Source organism: Gastrolobium bilobum, unplaced genomic scaffold (assembly GCF_033153095.1).
Source record: "Gastrolobium bilobum isolate Gb01-03AN ecotype WA unplaced genomic scaffold, APGP_CSIRO_Gbil_v1 utg25868, whole genome shotgun sequence".
In the NCBI taxonomy this organism is placed as follows: domain Eukaryota; kingdom Viridiplantae; phylum Streptophyta; class Magnoliopsida; order Fabales; family Fabaceae; genus Gastrolobium; species Gastrolobium bilobum.
In genome coordinates this window covers 192,866-210,076 of record NW_026898426.1, presented here as the reverse complement: position 1 = coordinate 210,076, position 17,211 = coordinate 192,866, and the positions used below count along the sequence as shown (strand labels likewise).

At 33.9% G+C, this 17,211-nt stretch overlaps 1 protein-coding gene across 1 annotated transcript; it reads right to left on the bottom strand.

Annotated features, from left to right (window-relative positions):
* Positions 1-918: 918 nt before the first annotated feature.
* Positions 919-3,993, bottom strand: LOC133316202 (uncharacterized). Its single transcript, XM_061517926.1, has 3 exons — positions 3,257-3,993; positions 2,248-2,595; positions 919-2,130 (listed from the first exon to the last, which is right to left on the bottom strand). The coding sequence occupies exons 1-3, from the start codon at positions 3,689-3,691 to the stop codon at positions 1,513-1,515; spliced, it is 1,401 nt and encodes a 466-aa protein (XP_061373910.1). The 5' UTR covers positions 3,692-3,993; the 3' UTR covers positions 919-1,512.
* Between the last annotated feature and the right edge of the window lie 13,218 nt (positions 3,994-17,211).

Genomic DNA, 17,211 nt, shown 5'->3' with positions numbered 1-17,211 from the left:
CCTCACACGCTGCAAATTCTATGCGTATCAAGGCCTGGGTCCAGAAGGTCAGCCGCAAGCAGATTACCATGCTTGGACCTTTTCTCAACCTCATCATGCACTTTCTCTGTCCCTCACACACTGCAAATTCTATACGATTGCAGTTCCTCACAGCAAATTTGGTGTTGGCATTTTCGTTTTCGTTTTGAAATTTTCCATTGTCTCTGTTCTCTATCTTCTTTTCTTTTTCTTTTTCGTTTTAAAATTTTTAATAACAGGGATATTTTCATAATTGTCACTTATTTTCCCATCTATATTTTACCTCAAACCAAACATAAATTTTATAAATCTTACCTAATTTGCCCGGTAAAATTTGTTCAAACCAAACAACTTTTTTTACATTTTCCTACCTAACTCACTTTTCAACCATTTCCCTATCAATTACATTTCCTTAGTATTACTTTTTTTACATTTTCCTACCTAACTCACTTTTCAACCATTTTCTTAGTATTCAAAAAATTTCAAATCTCTCCTCAACCAAACGGCCCTCTGATGGGTTAAAAGTTTGTTATGTTACAGGACTCATTTCTGTCTTTCCTACAGAGATAGCAAGTCCCATCTGTCATTTTTCTTTTATTTTAGGGAGTTCAAGATGCACATTCATTCATAAAGCTCAACTTCCTTAGAGTTTCACCATTTTATAAAAGAGTAATTATGTTTGATATTTTAATTATCAATTATAATCGAAGAGAGAGAAAATATAGTTAAAAACGGGTGATTAATTACATTTTTTTTCTACAAAATTACCCAGACATTAATAAATTGGGGAAATATCAAATACCATACACTCTTGTTACAAATGCAAACAAACGTTAACAAGTAAATTAAAATTAGTGAAGATAACATATATCAATCACGAGCATTCATTAGCTGACAGAAATGAATAGAGTGTTTCATTTTCAGGAGCACTGACAAAATAGCATCATAACACAACCGGAAGCATATTAGAGATGTTGGGTACATCAATTAGGACTGAGTATTGTCTCTGTAACCCTACTCCATTAGCTATCAAAAACACCCTCGTTACCTTTCCAAACACAGAAAGAACTTCTACACCACATAGAAGCTGTTAGCGTCAAACTGACTGTGGTCAATGGCAGACTCTTTAATATTACCACCACCGACACTTAGATAAGTTGCTGAGTAACAAAAGTTTAATGGGCCTACTATACCAAAGCTTAGCCACCTTCCCTCATTTATAGAAGGTAAGCTAAAAATTTAACCTCCATTAGCTCTCTTCCGAAATGGAAAAACGAGCTCCAACTCCATAGTTGGATTCTGCATCGAGTATAAATATTCACTCGGGTCTGCATAACACCCGTGAATTTTTATGCTCTATTTACAGAGTATATAGAGGCATAAACAAACTTCCACAAAGAACCAACTGAACACCTACTCTAACATCTAAACGTTAGTAGTCAAAAACTAATGACTGCTATTAACAATTGCCTTGAATTGATCCTACCCCCATCGTTAGAGTTCCATCTTCCAGATCATGTTATCAATGCTGCAATTATGCGATTTCTCCAGTGCAACAACTTTGGCCCGATGTACTGATAGTGAGTTCTTTCCTCTTTCATCTTGAGTAAGTTCACAAGCTTCACCCACAGAACCTGTTCTCAAATCAGCTGGGGGAATGAAGCAATCTACCGAAAGACCTGGAACATTGAATGCAACCTCTTCGATCGTCCAGGCTTCTTCCATTTTTGTTTTAGTATGGCTCATGGCCATCTCCCCAAACCTGAAAAGAGTTACCACAGAATGGCCGGAGTGGGCAATCATGATCCCTTCAACAGGCCTGTAATCATCAAGGAATGAATTGATTGTGGTTTCCCAGTAAACTGCATCACCCCCATTAGATTGGATGCGGGTCAGATGAGAATCCTCAATGTGAACAAGAAGTCCAGTCTTCTGGCTAAAGTAGCCAAATAAGACATGCCTTATAATCTCCGCAGGGCCCTCACTTCGAGCATTCAATGTTTCAGGGTCCGTACAGAGCTTAAGTATGAAGCAATCCTCACCATTGATATTCTTCTCTCCTATGCATCTGGCATCAGCAAACATACTTGCAGTGGTTCTAGGGTCAAGACCCTATTTAAACAAATATACACACATTTAGAAATTAGAGAGAAATGGGGATCAGAACACTAAAATAGAAAGAAAAAAAATGGCACACTGCAGCCGAAAAATTGGAAAATAAAATCCAACCTGAAGTGCACGGCGCAAAGGCCTCACAGGACCCTTTGCTGTGTGAGCACCGAGCCAAGGTGTGTGCCTCCAAACAAGTTTGCCATTGCAGCCAGCATGAACCTTGCTTCCCCCAACTGCAAGCTCTACATACCACATGTCCGGATTCATCTGCCAGAGCACAAATCCACCAGACTCTGCACACCTAGACACATTCCTGTTCTTCACTACCCTAGTTGCAGTTTCAAATTCAGAAGCTACCATTCTAACCTTTCCCATTGCATATGCATTTCGTATAGAGTTCTGCAATTTTTGCCCTCCAGACGCTGCTGTGTACTGCTGCAATATGTACTGGGCAGATGAAGTTTCCTGCAAGGGTACCCATGGACAAAACATCAAAAAGTTAGTATTAGCTCAGCTGAAATTAAGTGAATTTCACAAATTTAGAGTAAATGAATTTTTTTATTTAAAAAAAAAAACCAGTCCCATTAACTAGAAAACAGACATCACATTAAGAACTTAGTTATACATTATTTGAGTTACCAAGCTAAAATTCTCATAGCACATAGAACCGGGTAAAGAAGTTTTTGGTTCCCTGTTCTAATCAGAACAACTCTTGAACTGAAATTATAGAAAGGGTTAACCATTTCAGCCAAGCACATACATACACACAACCGCAAATAAAACTAGAAATTGCAACATCCAATATAAACGGAATCTTCCACGGAATCAAAACACGACAAGGTGCATAAAACACCATGTAATTTACCAGAAAAACCATATTCTCAGCGACTCGACTCGAGAGAAAGATATTCATTTTCCCCCAATTCATAACAAGACAATGAGAAGAAAATGTCCAAAAATCCGAAGCACATGCATCCGCGAGAGAGAGAGGGAGAGAGAGAAATTTCATTCACTCGAGTACTCAATTAACAGCAAAACACCAAAAGCATGTTAAGTATTCTCTTATTGGGGAGAAAAAAAACGAAAATTGGGACAATGGGTGTGCGGGAAAAAAGAGAGAACTGACAATGGGAGTGTCCTTGATGCTGAGATGAGGCAAGGGATCGGTGGCGCAGACATGAACAGGAGCAAGTGGCGCACCCATTACACCCAGAAGAAGCCTCAGATCAGACCTTTTGTACGAAACGGAAGGAGCACGTGACAGTTGGCCCTTCATCCATTGGCCGATACCCGACCCGATTCTCTTCGGATCCCCACTTTCTGCTCCATCCGGGTCGGGTCCTTCGATCAAGGGCGTGAGGGTCTCCCCTAACGGCCTCAAACTCGTGGATCTTGCGACGGAGATGTCTGCGTTGGTGTTGGCGTGGTGCTTCTTCCTCCTGAGGAGACCCGCAATGGGTGAGGCTGTTCGGGCGGGGCTGTTGACCCGAGAACGCGAGGGTGAGAGACCGCGAACCACCTCTTCTTTGAGAGCAGAGAAGAAACCCTGTTTCTTTTCCATTTGGGGGAAAATGGAGAATCAGGGGAACAGAAAACAAAAATGAGAGAAAATGTGAGAGCGAGTGAATGCTGAGAGCGGTAACTGCTAAGAAACTAGAGAAGAGGAAGAGGTAGCGACAGGAATGGAGAGAAGTTCATAGATGCATAGAAGCATAAGTGAGAGAGAGAGAGAGAGAGAGGAAAAAAACGGTTTCGAATAGTGGAGGAAGTGAGTGTGGGTGAGGGTGACTTTAGCTTAGACTAGTGTGTGCGTTTGTAGGCGTACGATTGAGAGAGAGAGAGAGAAAAAAGCGGAACAAAGAGAGAGAGTGTGCTAAAGAGAATGATATTTGCAGCTTTATGGGAAGGGTGAAAGGTGTGTGACAATATTATATAACTCTTTTTTTTTTTTTTTTGTACAGTCATCGAAATTAAATCGTATATATTATTGCATTAAAAACTTTCGGTTACTGTATAAACATATCTTCATTTTGGGGAAGGCAATTAAGGTTCTTTAAACATATAATTTATGAGAAATTAATATATACCTGATAATACTCAGAGAATTAAAGAAAATTAATTATTGTTATCATAATAACTATTAAACGAACGTACTAAAAAATATTGCAACAAAAATCATTATTATTGAAAGAGAATGATTGTAAATATTTCGGAGCAGAAATGCTAATTCATATGTAATAACACGTGCTCCATAACCTTTTTTTTCATATTAAATTTATATGTTTACTGCCTTTTATGATAGATAAATGGTTTTTATCGCATAATTTTATCACATAACATCTATTTTGAATTTAGTTTTTTAGCTATTTTTTATATTAAGAAAGCCTAAGTTCAAAAGAAAAAATAATTAAATAAAAATTTCAAATACAATAAAAAATTAACTAATTGTTGTGACGATCATAAATACATGCATTGTTCGCAAATTGACCCTGTAATGTGTGAGACAAACACATTCATCTCTATGTGAGTTGTGATAGTGTAGAAGAATAAAATCATCTATAATTATGATTTAAAATAGATATAGGAGAATGACTCCTTATATGCGCCTTAATATTTGCTCATTAAAGTAAGTGTAGTCCATCAAAATTAAGTTTATGGGTTTTCATTTTATCATTTAACATAACACAACAAACTTTTCTACACTCACAATATTTTGTGGGCCCACACTTTTTAAAACAAAAAAATAAATAAAAAATTAAGGCACGCAAAACGAATCTCTATAACATTACACAATTATTTTTCTTACAACATAACTCTTATAAAACCCTAAGTTTATTTCACCTTTCTTCTGTTTTTTTTTTATATATATATATTATTTTATCTGTACAGATGTTGTCATCCTAACGGTTAGACAACCTTCAACTCCTGCTTTATTGATGGTATGGTACTGATATGCTGTACAATAACTCTGTCCTTAGTTTGATTTTGTGAATATAGTATCATAAATCCTTTTAACTAAATTTTTAGGATTTATCACCTCTTATATTATTGCAAATAATATTTTTCATATCACAGATAAAAAAGAAATAGAGCCCATCATAAAAATAAAAAAAGGCAGCTCAATTTTCGAAAAATTAGTTGCATAAAATTTGCACAAAGTTTCCATATGCTACAATATAAGACTTGATTATCTAAAATTTTTACGGGGCTTATTAATTTCATGGATATATTTTATCTTGTGGCATACTCTTATTTTGCTTATTCCTTTCATTACCGTTTGATTACAATCTAATCTAACGGTCCATATTTGAGAAAATATTATTTTAAAAATATTTAATTTATAAAAAATTAAAATATGTTAATCTGAACCTGATAGTATTTTTTCTGTAAAAACAATAAGGGTTGGAAAGAAACTCGGACGAGTGGATCTCTTCGATAAAAAATTTCCAAGTGATTTGCACATTCCTTACCATAGCTCTACAAAAGGGATACTGGAATGAATTACAGTATGTTTGAAGAACTTCCCAGGAATTTCATGGTCCCCTCATGTTAATAAGAATCGAGCGTGTTAATGAAATCAATAGCTATATATTGATCAATGAGTATGTGTTTTTAATAAAAAAAACCTCAAACTTATTATTTTCTATATTTGAAGAGAAAATACAGAAAATAATGGAACGATTAATCTTGCATTTTTTACAATGGTTGCGAGGAAGAGAGGAGACTTGCGTTGGATAATTAGATCCGGATGAAATAGAATTATATGAATTATTTTTAATTGATGGTCGAATGTGTTTTTCGTTCTATTTTCTCATTATTTTCGGTCTTGGTTGTAGAGGAAGAGGGAAAAGGGAGGAGAGAGAAAATGTGTGGAAGAAATTGAGGAGGAAGAAAGTAAAAAAAAAAAAAGGTTTATTTTATATCACAAATATTGACCGTTTGATGAAATTGTAATCAAACGATATTGAAAGGGGTAGACAAAGGTAGGCAAAATAACCTATCTCATAAAAAAAATGAAAATAGACGAATTTGTAGGAAACAAAACTATTCTTCAACAATATAAGAATAGTTTTTTCAATTTTTATTCTCCTAAAATAGTATTTTGTTTGTTGATTAATTTTCTTTCTGTAAACTACAAATCATTGTCAACTTTTCACAAGAGAAATGCTATTCCCTTATAATTACTTAAATATGTGAAAATAATAATGTTTAATTTTGACGTTTGATGGTTTAACCATGATCACAGGACAAAATTTGTTCACATGAAACAGAGGTGAAAACTAAGTCCAATGCACGAAAAAATCAAAGGCTAAAACGAAAATTTGAATTCTCAAATGCATATTTTTTATTTTTAGATAATCAAGATCATTACTATGTTATTGTTTAGTAACATTTTATATTTTTTATTATTATCATTTTATCGTAATAAATTATTAAATGAATTTGATGTGTGAGGATCATAATAAAATGAATTAATTATTGTTGTGGTTGAGGTGCTTTGGGAATGCTTGGCAAGGGTAGAATTCAAACTGAATTATATGGTTTGACTAAGAAGGATAAGGTACAAAGAGTTGCACCCTAACTAATAATCCATAAGCGGTTAATTCAACACTTGTATCAAAGTTGAGTCATGGATTCGATTATATATATCAGGATAAGGGTTAGATCAATTCATATAATTTTATGTGATAAGGATAAGTAAAACAAATTGTGTCATGACTGAAAACTATAATTTTTGGTTTAGTGTCATGCATTCGGCCGAACAATAGTCAAAATATGTTTATTATATATAATGATTTAATTTTAACTAACATAGCAATACTATATAATCAAATACGGTTATTTAATCATGCATTGCCAAATTATTTGATAAACTCTAAAAGTCATTAACTATTTTTTAAAACTGGTTTGAGTCGAATTATGATGCACTATAGAAAATTTTACACTGTAATTCAATCATAAACTGTTGTATTATTAAAATAGTATAAATTTTTAGGTAGTTATTTTGAGAGTTAAATTTTTTAATAACGTAGTGATACATGAATAGTATAAAAAATTTGTTTTACTTTATACGTTAAAATTAAAAATCAGGAAGCTTTATTTTTAAAACTTTTTGATCATTTTTTTTTGGTAAATAAGAATATAATAAAAAATATTAATAAATTTACAATATTTCAAGTATTTTAATAGAGTAATTTAGTTAATTTTAGTTATACTTACCAATAATTGAAGCTATTTAATAAATTTATCAAGAAGCAAGTGACAATGTCATTATCTTATTATTTCAATAATTTTTTTAACGAAATAACACTGACTAAATAGCTAAAATGGGACTGAATGGGAGAATTTAATAACAATATATAAAATATTTATACCGACAAAAATTGAACCCCAAAGATATCATATAATTTTCATTATGGGTAAGTACAATTACCGAATTTTATCTGGATATCATACTTTTAATTTCCCGTTGGTCAATGTAGGATATTAATCTGTATGACTGTATATCATACTTTTATTTTATATTCTAATAAGTTCCCAAATTAAATAGGTATGTGATCTCTTATTTTCTCTGCCAATATATTTACAATTTATTTCACCTGTTGCTCAGAGGCAATAAAGAAATGAATTAAGTCTGCATCAAAATCACTTTCAATATTGTGACCGAAATAAGAAGTGATAACAGAAATAAATGTTTGGACAGATCGCTTTTATAAAGCTGGTCCGAGTATTCTCTCTTAAATGTTAGTTTTTCTTTTCTTTTTTTCTTTTTTGCGCGGTTGTGATCAAATGTTAGGTTTTATATTAGTAAAAATAAATTCTATTTCTCTTAAAAAAAATAGATTCTATTACTTAATATTCAAATCAGTTTAAAATTACAAAAAAATAAGCCCTCAAATTTTCATCTTCAAACTTTTGAAGTACAAACTTTTTAAAAAGAAATTCAAACCCCATTAAGAATAATTTTGATCATGTATCAAATATTTGAAAATTTAAACTGGATCAACTAATTTAATCCATTATTTAATAATCTGGTCGTATTTGAGTTTTTTTTTTTTAAGTTCAAAAATCCTCCTATAATTTTGCTTTAAATCCCTTATATTTCTATGCTTTTCTTGGCTCCATTTGGATGAACTTCTTTCTTCTTCAAAAGTTGTTTTTTTTTTTAAGGAAAAAAAACACTTCTCACTTTAAGTTCGTTAGGATGTTTGTTTTTTAAAAAAGTAGAAGCCACAAAAAAAGTTAAAAATCTGCTTTTTTTAGAAGTTAAAAATTGTAGCTTCTAAAAAAAAGCAGAAGTCAAAAATCAATTTTTTTTTTTTCAAAAACTAAATATTTTTATAAATATATAAATAAATTTAAATTTTATAAAAAAATACTTTTAAATAAGAAAGAGATAAAAACTATTTTTTCTAAAAGTCCAAACAAACGAGCTCTTAATCCTTTATCCTTTTATGTTTTATTTTTCATTCAAATCCATTCTAAACCTATTTGGTTTTATTTATTTTTCTTTTTTTTCATCCTTCTATTTTTTTTGTCTTTTTTTATAAATATTGTAAGTTTCCTTGTATTCTTTTATTTTTTATTTTTTTGTCATACAAGTATATTCTCTTATTCTAGTAAGGGTATAATAGGTAGATTAATTAATATTTGGACAGTGTTAAGAGTGAACTTTGATAAAAAAATCATAAAATGATAAGTGATTTAGAAAAAAATTATAGGGTATGTTGGGATATTTAAGTGTGATGAGTCTCACATTGGTTGGTAATAGGCTAAGTGAAGAGTATACAAGTAGGTCCGACACCACGTCTCAACCCAATGCCTTAAAGTTTTGGGTTGAGACATGGTGTCAGATCCACTTGGTGTAGCTTAGTTCATTGGTGGTGGTCCCCCGCCACGGGCTTTCCCTTGGACCCGCCTGTGGTATCAGAGCCGGGTTGGTACTCGACCCGCCTCCTAGCCAATCACCAGGCTAGCTCGAGCCCAACCTGACTCTGATACCACTGTCAGGCGGGTCCAGAAGGAAGCCCGTGGCAGGGGCCACCACCAATGAGCTAAGCTACACCGAGTACACCAAGTGGGTCCGACACCACGTCTTAACCCAAAACTTTAAGGTATTGGGTTCATGGGTCCTTCCACTTGTATACTCTTCACTTAGCCCATTACCAACCAATGTGGGACTCAACACACTTGAATATCCCAACAATCTCCCCCTCAAGTGTGAAATCCAACATTGATATACTCCCCCTCAACCGAGTACCCGAAGCGCAAAGTACTCGACACGCCTCCTAGCCAATCACCAGGCTAGATCGAGCCCAACCCGGCTCTGATACCACTGTCAGGCGGGTCCAAGGGAAGCCCGTGGCAGGGGGCCACCACCAATGAGCTAAGTTACTCCAAGTACACCAAGTGGATCCGACACCATGTCTCAACCCAAAACCTTAAGACATTGGGTTCATGGGTACCTTCCACTTATATACTCTTCACTTAGCTCATTAACAACCAATGTGAACTCATCACACTTGAATATCCCAACAATCTCCCCCTCAAGTGTGAAACCCACCATTGGTATGCTCCCCCTCAACCGAGTACCCGAAGCGCAAAGTACTCGACCCGCCTCCTAGCCAATCACCAGGCTAGCTCGAGCCTAACCCGGCTCTGATACCACTGTCAGGCGGGTCCAGGGGAAGCCCGTGGCGGGGGGCCACAACCAATGAACTAAGTTACTCCAAATACACCAAGTGAGTCTGACACCACGTCTCAACCCAATGCCTTAAGGTTTCACACTTGAGGGGAGCATATCAATGTTGGATTTCACACTTGAGGGGGAGATTGTTGGGATATTCAAGTGTGATGAGGCCCACATTGATTGATAACAGGCTAAGTGAAGAATATATAAGTGGAAGGACCCATTAACCCAATGCCTTAAGGTTTTGGATTGAGATATGTTGTCGGACCCACTTGGTGTACTCGGTACATAAGCAAAGCAAAATGATTGGGGAGTTTTTAAATTTTTTTATTTTTTGTGGTGTTGTGTGTGCATGTGACTGTCGTGTTAAGTGTTAACTGTTGGGGAAAAAATTCATGCCGCCGAAGCAGCACACGGTATCGCCGTCCTCGCATGGCACGAGAGAGAATAGGAGTAAACAAAAAAAATAGCACCAATGTCATGTGCAGTGCAGGCTTAGTAGCCAAACTCGACCGTTACTCTTTTCAATTTCTAATTCCACAAAAAAGCCTATTAGCTGTTGGGAAGTGTCAAGTTTCATTTGGACATAAAAAATTTACTTTCACTAAGTATGGACTACAATTTAAATAAATACAATTTAAATAAATAAATAAAAACGAACCTATTGTGTCTCTTCCTCCTCTCTTTTTTTTCCCTTTTTGTTTCTACAAGTTTCTTTGTTCTAAGCAATCTTTTCGGCTTGAATTTTCCAAGTGTTTTAAAAAGAAGTAACTTACCCCTTTAATTCATCGCAATAGCTTCTCTGATATCTAGCACTTTTCTCGCTTAGGTGAATCTTTGTTTGATGGAACTCCTAAGCTGAAACTTTATTATCGTCATCCATAGCTAATTCAACTTCACTAACTATCATCACATGTAATGCTTAAGAATTTTTTTGATAAAAAACAATCTGAATTTGTCAAAATTTAAAAGAAATAGTTGAATAAATCGAGGTAATAAAAATTATTTATCCATACAAAAGTTAATAATAATTTAAAAACATTTTAACAATTTTTTTTTAATGATTTAGTACTTTTCTATCACCGCTATAACCTTCACTTAATAGCGTGACTCATGTTATCCTCAACACAGCTATTATTGAATTCATCTACCTATGCACATCCTTATATGGTGCTTTAAAAAAAAAATTACTAGCTACCACATGCTAGAAACACCTGTCAGTCAAATCGAAAAACTAGAACCGCGAGAATTACACCCCAAAATATCAGTATAAGGATTCCTCAAAAATATATAATTGTTCAAAATTTCCTTTTTTTTATTTTTCAAATGCATTATACAAATCTAAATTTGTCCATTAGCCGGTTATTTTAAAGTGGGCCCCCCTCTGTTTTTCGAGTCACTGAAGATTGAGTTATAAAGTTTTACAAGTTATTTTGAACTATCCGATTACGCTAATAACCTCATAACTTTCCTATTAAATTATTAAATAAAAATAAATCAAATAAGGATGTTTTTGAAATATCTCAGCGAAAAAAATCGTGGGGGAATCTTCTTTATTCTATTTTTTTGTGTGGGTAATATGGTTCTTCTTTATTCGATAAGAAGCAAACAACAAATACGGGTAAGAATTTACATACTAAAAATATTCATAAATTAAAAAACATATATAAAAAATTGAAACTTAAAATGGATAACTATTCCGGGTTTATACATCCGGGTATTAATAGTCAAGGAAAAGAGTTGATAGAACTTGGATGAGGTTTTACTCGAAAGGGAAGCCGGCCAAAATACTATAACTCAAAGTGGGCCCTACCACGATTACATGATGGATTTCTATAACTACCCACGTTCACAATAACCACCTATGGAAGGGTTATATATACCAAAGACCATAACTAACAGAAGGGACCAGACAATAATCATACTAATGTTCATACAGAACAGTAACTAAGAACACAACACGCAAAATGAAGAGAAAATGGGTTCATTTTTTCTGTAGTTATTGCAGATAAGTTATCTGGTTATCTGTAGTAAACTCAAAATGACTTCGTCTTGTGACGAAAATCATTGTGTTTTTGTAATTTTAATTTATTTCAGGGCTATTATAGCTTTTATAATTATAATTTTTTAATTTTTCAATCTCAAAACGACATCGTTTTGGAAGTAAATGCAGATAATTAAGTGTAAAAATATTTTTTAAGAGAAAATATAATAGTAGTTCTCTAAAATTCTTTATAAATATTGTTAAAGTATTTTCATTTATGATAAAAATAATGATAAATAATTTGTTTATTTTCATCTTATAACAAAAACAATATTTACAATAAATTGGTTGCAGTGATAAATAAATTGTCTTCATAAAGAAGAGAAACGTTGAAACCTAACAAATTAGGAAAATTTTATACTTATTATCATTATTATTTATTTAGTTATCATTTGATCAATTTAAAATCAGTGACAGTTAAAAAAAATTTAATCATTGATTTTCAAATTAATTCAATAATAATTAGATAAATAATAAAAACAATAAGATTAAAATTATAGTAAGTTAAAGTTACTTAAAGTTACTTGGTAATTCAAGAAATAGTTTCACTACCCACACAGGCCACAGATGCCGTGGAAAAAGAGAAAGATGAACAGTTAAGCATTTGGTTTTTTATGGTACTGGGGCCCAAATAAACGCGTTTTAGCTTTATCCTTTTTCGGTGGATACAACTAATAAGAGGCTAAGACAATCTTCCCACAAAATCTCAAGATTCCTGCGAACCAAACCAAAAACTCTGCACACTGCTTTGCCTATCTTAGCTCTTCGCCTACTTTTTGTTCCAAAAAGATACTGTTTGACTCTGCAAGACATTACCTTTTTTGATATGTTTCTTCTTCCTCGTTCGAGCAAAGAATTGTAATTTAGCCTCTAACAATTTTGACAGGCATGGCTATTGCGCGCGTTTGAAGTTTCTTAACTTTTCTTAAATTCTGCTACATGACACATAATTTTTAAATGGGATTTGTAAACTTAAATAAACCTTAAAAAGAAAAACACGAAAAAGAAGAAGTAATGATTAGTAATAATAGTTCTCGAAACTATTACTCGAAGCCTTACACTAATCCAAATTTCAACAAACATAAGGAATTCGTGATGGGATTATGTTGTGTATCAACTGGCATGTGGTGTCGTTCCTGAGATGCACTTTTGGATTTTTTTTTTTTTTTAAGTTAACTCAATCTTAATTGTTTCTTTGAGATAAGTGAGTTTTGTCTAGTATTTTCCACCAACTTCAATTTTTTGAGTCACTATGAGACTAATTTAGAATGTGAGATGAGTCAGAAATAAAGATATAAACTTCTCTCAAAAATAATATGTGAGACTTTTTTTTATATTTACTCAATTTCCTTACTGGCTACTAATATTTGGTGCACTTTTGGATTTTAAATGCTGCTCTATAGTCTCCACTCTTTAGTAATAGGCCAGTTAGTTTAATTAAATATTTAATTACGATACGGAAAGGTGCCCCGTCATCCAAAAACAAAAAAATATCTGAACCCCTACGTTGCTAACATGCACCAAAGTGCCCAACTGACCTCAATTAAGAAGTGCTATTATACATGATTCACTGTCTCTGGAGTTTGCATGACCATCAAACTAAAAGGCGTGGGCCTCCAGAATTACGACTAAATGAAATGAAATGATTACTCATTAGTGGGCCAATCTCTGTTCTCTGTGTGCAGTAGACAAAATTGTTGTTCCTTATCGACAAAGGCATTCTCTTCCCATCAACCTTTTTCTTCTTCTATTTATATTTGTTTACTACTTTCAAAAAGTAGGAGATCGACATAACATATTTTTTTTCCAATCCCCTTTCAATTGGATTTGATGTTGCACCCTCCTCTCCTACTTGCAGAGATGCAATACTTTCCACTTTTCTCATAAACTTAAACCCTCAAACATTGTCGTTATCAATTAGAATGTTAATTACCATAAGTGGTCCAAGTGAGTCCAGCTTGGACATATAATTATTGATTATAATTTGATGGTTGTACATAATTTGATTAATTTTCTGTACTCTTTTCAAAGACTTCTTCAATTGCTGACTTAAATAATTATCTACCCCAAGATCTGATAGTTTAATAATTAATAAAAGGTTTACTCTTTTTGTGACAATAACATTATATTGGTTCGAGACCTAATTATAGGCGTAGGATGGAACTAGCACAATGAGAGTTGTACCAAGTACCAACCATTGTTGGCCATTAATTGACTTCCGAATGCTAGCTACAAAGTTGGTAGAATGCATGGCAAATATTATGCAACTTATATATAATTACTTTTATTTAGAGGACCAGCATTGGAACAACAGTAGGGTTGATTTTTTGTTACAGCATAAACTATTTTTTTTAAATGTAAATTTAAGGTTAGTGTTGTGAAATCGACAAGTATACCGATCGTTCCAAGTAATAAAGTGATAAGAAAATATCGTTCCCACGAGGATTAATGCACCAATTATTATTCTAACTAGTCCCTTTAATTTGAAAAACTCAGTTTAAGGTTATTCTAACTAGTCCCTTTGTATTTTGGGGTGATAGCTTGGTGTTTGTGGGGGAAAAGAAATAAGGCGATCTTTGATCAAACTATCACCTCGAAGTATGGTCTCATTAGGCGCATTACCTATACTTGTGGTAATATTCAATTGGCTAATGAAACCCTTATTAAGATTGGTCATCAGGAGCTTAGAAGAGAGGAACGTCTTATTCACTGGAATTTTCCCTCTGAGGGTTATGTTAAACTTAATGTGGATGATTCCAGTATAGACAGTGGGCAAAGGACTGCATGTGGTGGAGTCATAAGGGATGCTGCTGGGAACTGGTTAACTGGTTTTACAAAATTCCTTGGGAGTGGTACTTCTACTTCAGCGGAAATTTGGGGGTTCTTGATAGGTATGGATCTGACTTGGCATAAGGGATTTATGAGAGTCTTTGTGGAGTGTGACTCCAAGGTGGCTTTGGAATTTATAAGAAAAGGGTGTGACGTAAGTCATCCTCTTTCTGCTTTAATCATCCGAGCTCGTAGCATGCTTCAAAGAGACTGGATTATTCAGCTTAGTCATACTTATAGAGAAGGCAATTTTGTTGCTGATTGGCTTGCTACTCATGCACCTCATCAGGATGGACAGCTGATTGTGCTGGATGTCCCTCCAACGGCTTGTTTGGAATTGCTTCGTAATGACTTGAGGGGAGTTAGTCTCCCAAGATTGTGCCTAGTATAGGGCTTTTTTTGATGTTGCTTTAGTTTTCATTGTATTTCCAAAAAAAGTAATTGTTGACTGAAATTTAAAGACAATAATAATCAAAAACATTCAAGAAATAATCAAGAACGTCAAAGAAGGTATAAGTAAATAATATAAAGAAACTGCAGTCAGAATGCACACTTCACCTTCGATCCTCCTTTATAGTTCTAAATAAATTTCATAATCAATTAATTCATTAGCTCAGACAATCCATCTATTCCTTATTAAGTAGTTGAACCCTAATGTCTTAGCGTATTCAACCTTTTAACCCAATTAGAATCCTAGTGTCCTCGTAATTCCTCTTGAATCAAATATTAAGCAGATGAATTTAACAGTCTGCAATCTAAGTAAACCTATGTCTAGATTATGCACAGATTGTTATTCTACCCTTGTCGGAATTAAAATCTCAATATTCCTATTGTGAGCTCTAATCTTCAAAACCCTATAATAGAGTGATCAATTCTAAAAAGGATAAGGAAAAATTCTTTCAGGTAGAATAAAACTAATTAAATTAAAACAATTATAAAAATACTTTAAAAACTATAAAAGATTCACATTGGATCCGTGATCCCAACTACAAAGAGAAATCAGCTAGACATATCTGACTTTAGCAATTCAAAATAAAAAGAATTCATGAAAGAATGGAAAAGAAGAAGAAGACGAAGAAGAATCTTTAGTCTTCAGTTTCTCTGAGTGTGATCGATCTTCAGCATAAATCTCCAAAAGCTCCCTCTCCGTTGTGTTTTCTGCAATTTCCCTTCTGCCAAAAGATACTTCTAAGGGTTTTTACTCCCTTATTTAAAGGAAAGAATTCAAATCCCGCAATATCTTTATCAAATATTTGATTTAGACTCTCCTTTTTATAAAATTTCAATCACTAAGATATTGCACGCATGGCATCCGCGCGAACCGCGCCACTTCCGCGCGGATTCGCGCTGAAAGACAGTGAGGGAGGCTACATTTTATCTTTGACGACGCTATCTGCGCCAGTGTCGCGCGAATCGCGCCGGAAGGCAATGGGGTTCCAATTAATTCTTTCTTTGTGGCGCGATCTGTGCCAACATTGCGCTATCCGCGCCAGTGGACCGAAGGATTTGAATCCTCATTCTTTTATGGAGTTTTCTCTTGCAAAATGTACAATTTCAATAAAAGTGTGTTTGAGAGTGGATTATCAATAATTCTATTAAATAACAATGTTTATAACTGAATTCATATCAAATCCTTGCTCTTTTTATCCTAGAAACCTCTATATGCTGGAGGCATAACAGTTAGCATAATCGATCATCGTTCTTAATATTATATTGTTGCAAAATCAGTCTATATGCATTGAAATTTGCCCTTTTTTACATATATTTAATTCAATTTATAGATTGTGTTGTAAGTTAGGTAATAACAAAATATTAAACTTATGAATTGTTCGGTTGTAATAATTTTTTTTTAAAAAAAAAACAGTTTAAATAATGTACACATCACATACTATCATGCTATATATCCAACAATCATTACCTAGTAAAATTATGTTGAAGAAGTGCACGTGAATTGTAAATTCAGTAGGTATGGCTATATCCTTATAGCAGGATCTAAGCTGGCAAATGAGGATTTTTCTCAAGGCATCTTGTGATGGACGTTTCTTAAGTATCTGTTAGCAGTAAATATCCGGAAAAACTTCCACATGCTAGTAGTCACTCATTATACTCTTAATTTTTTCTTCTCTTTTTCCTTTTTCAAATGCATGTTGTCACTCCCTCCTCGTTGATGAGATGGCCGCTATTAATTAGTTCTTCAAAGTTCAAACTGCCATGTTAAATATTCTTTCCCATTTGTTGCTACTATGTTTCTTGTTTTGACTAGAACAGCAAAAAAACAACCACGTTCTTCTATTTGTGCTTTGTATCAGGGTAGCCTAATAATTTATGAATTGGCGGATACATTAAAGCAGGTTCTCTTGTCTTTGGGTCCCAAAACCATATGCTACTTTCTATGGTCTTGCCAGCAACCTTCCTCTTTACGCGCCACAGCACGTGCAGCACAGATTTATGCTCAAAAAGAAAAATATCATGACATAGAGGGATCAGAGATGAGCACCTTCTCGTGAGAATGTGGTTA

What these genes read in the sequence shown, in the direction of transcription:
- LOC133316202 (XM_061517926.1), bottom strand. Translation starts at nt 3,691, where the DNA reads ATGGAAAAGAAACAGGGTTTCTTCTCTGCTCTCAAAGAAGAGGTGGTT. An exon ending in GCATCAAGGACACTCCCATT is followed by an intron (nt 2,596 to 3,256) that starts GTCAGTTCTCTC and finishes GTACCCTTGCAG; the next exon opens with GAAACTTCATCTGCCCAGTA. An exon ending in CTTTGCGCCGTGCACTTCAG is followed by an intron (nt 2,131 to 2,247) that starts GTTGGATTTTAT and finishes TTGTTTAAATAG; the next exon opens with GGTCTTGACCCTAGAACCAC.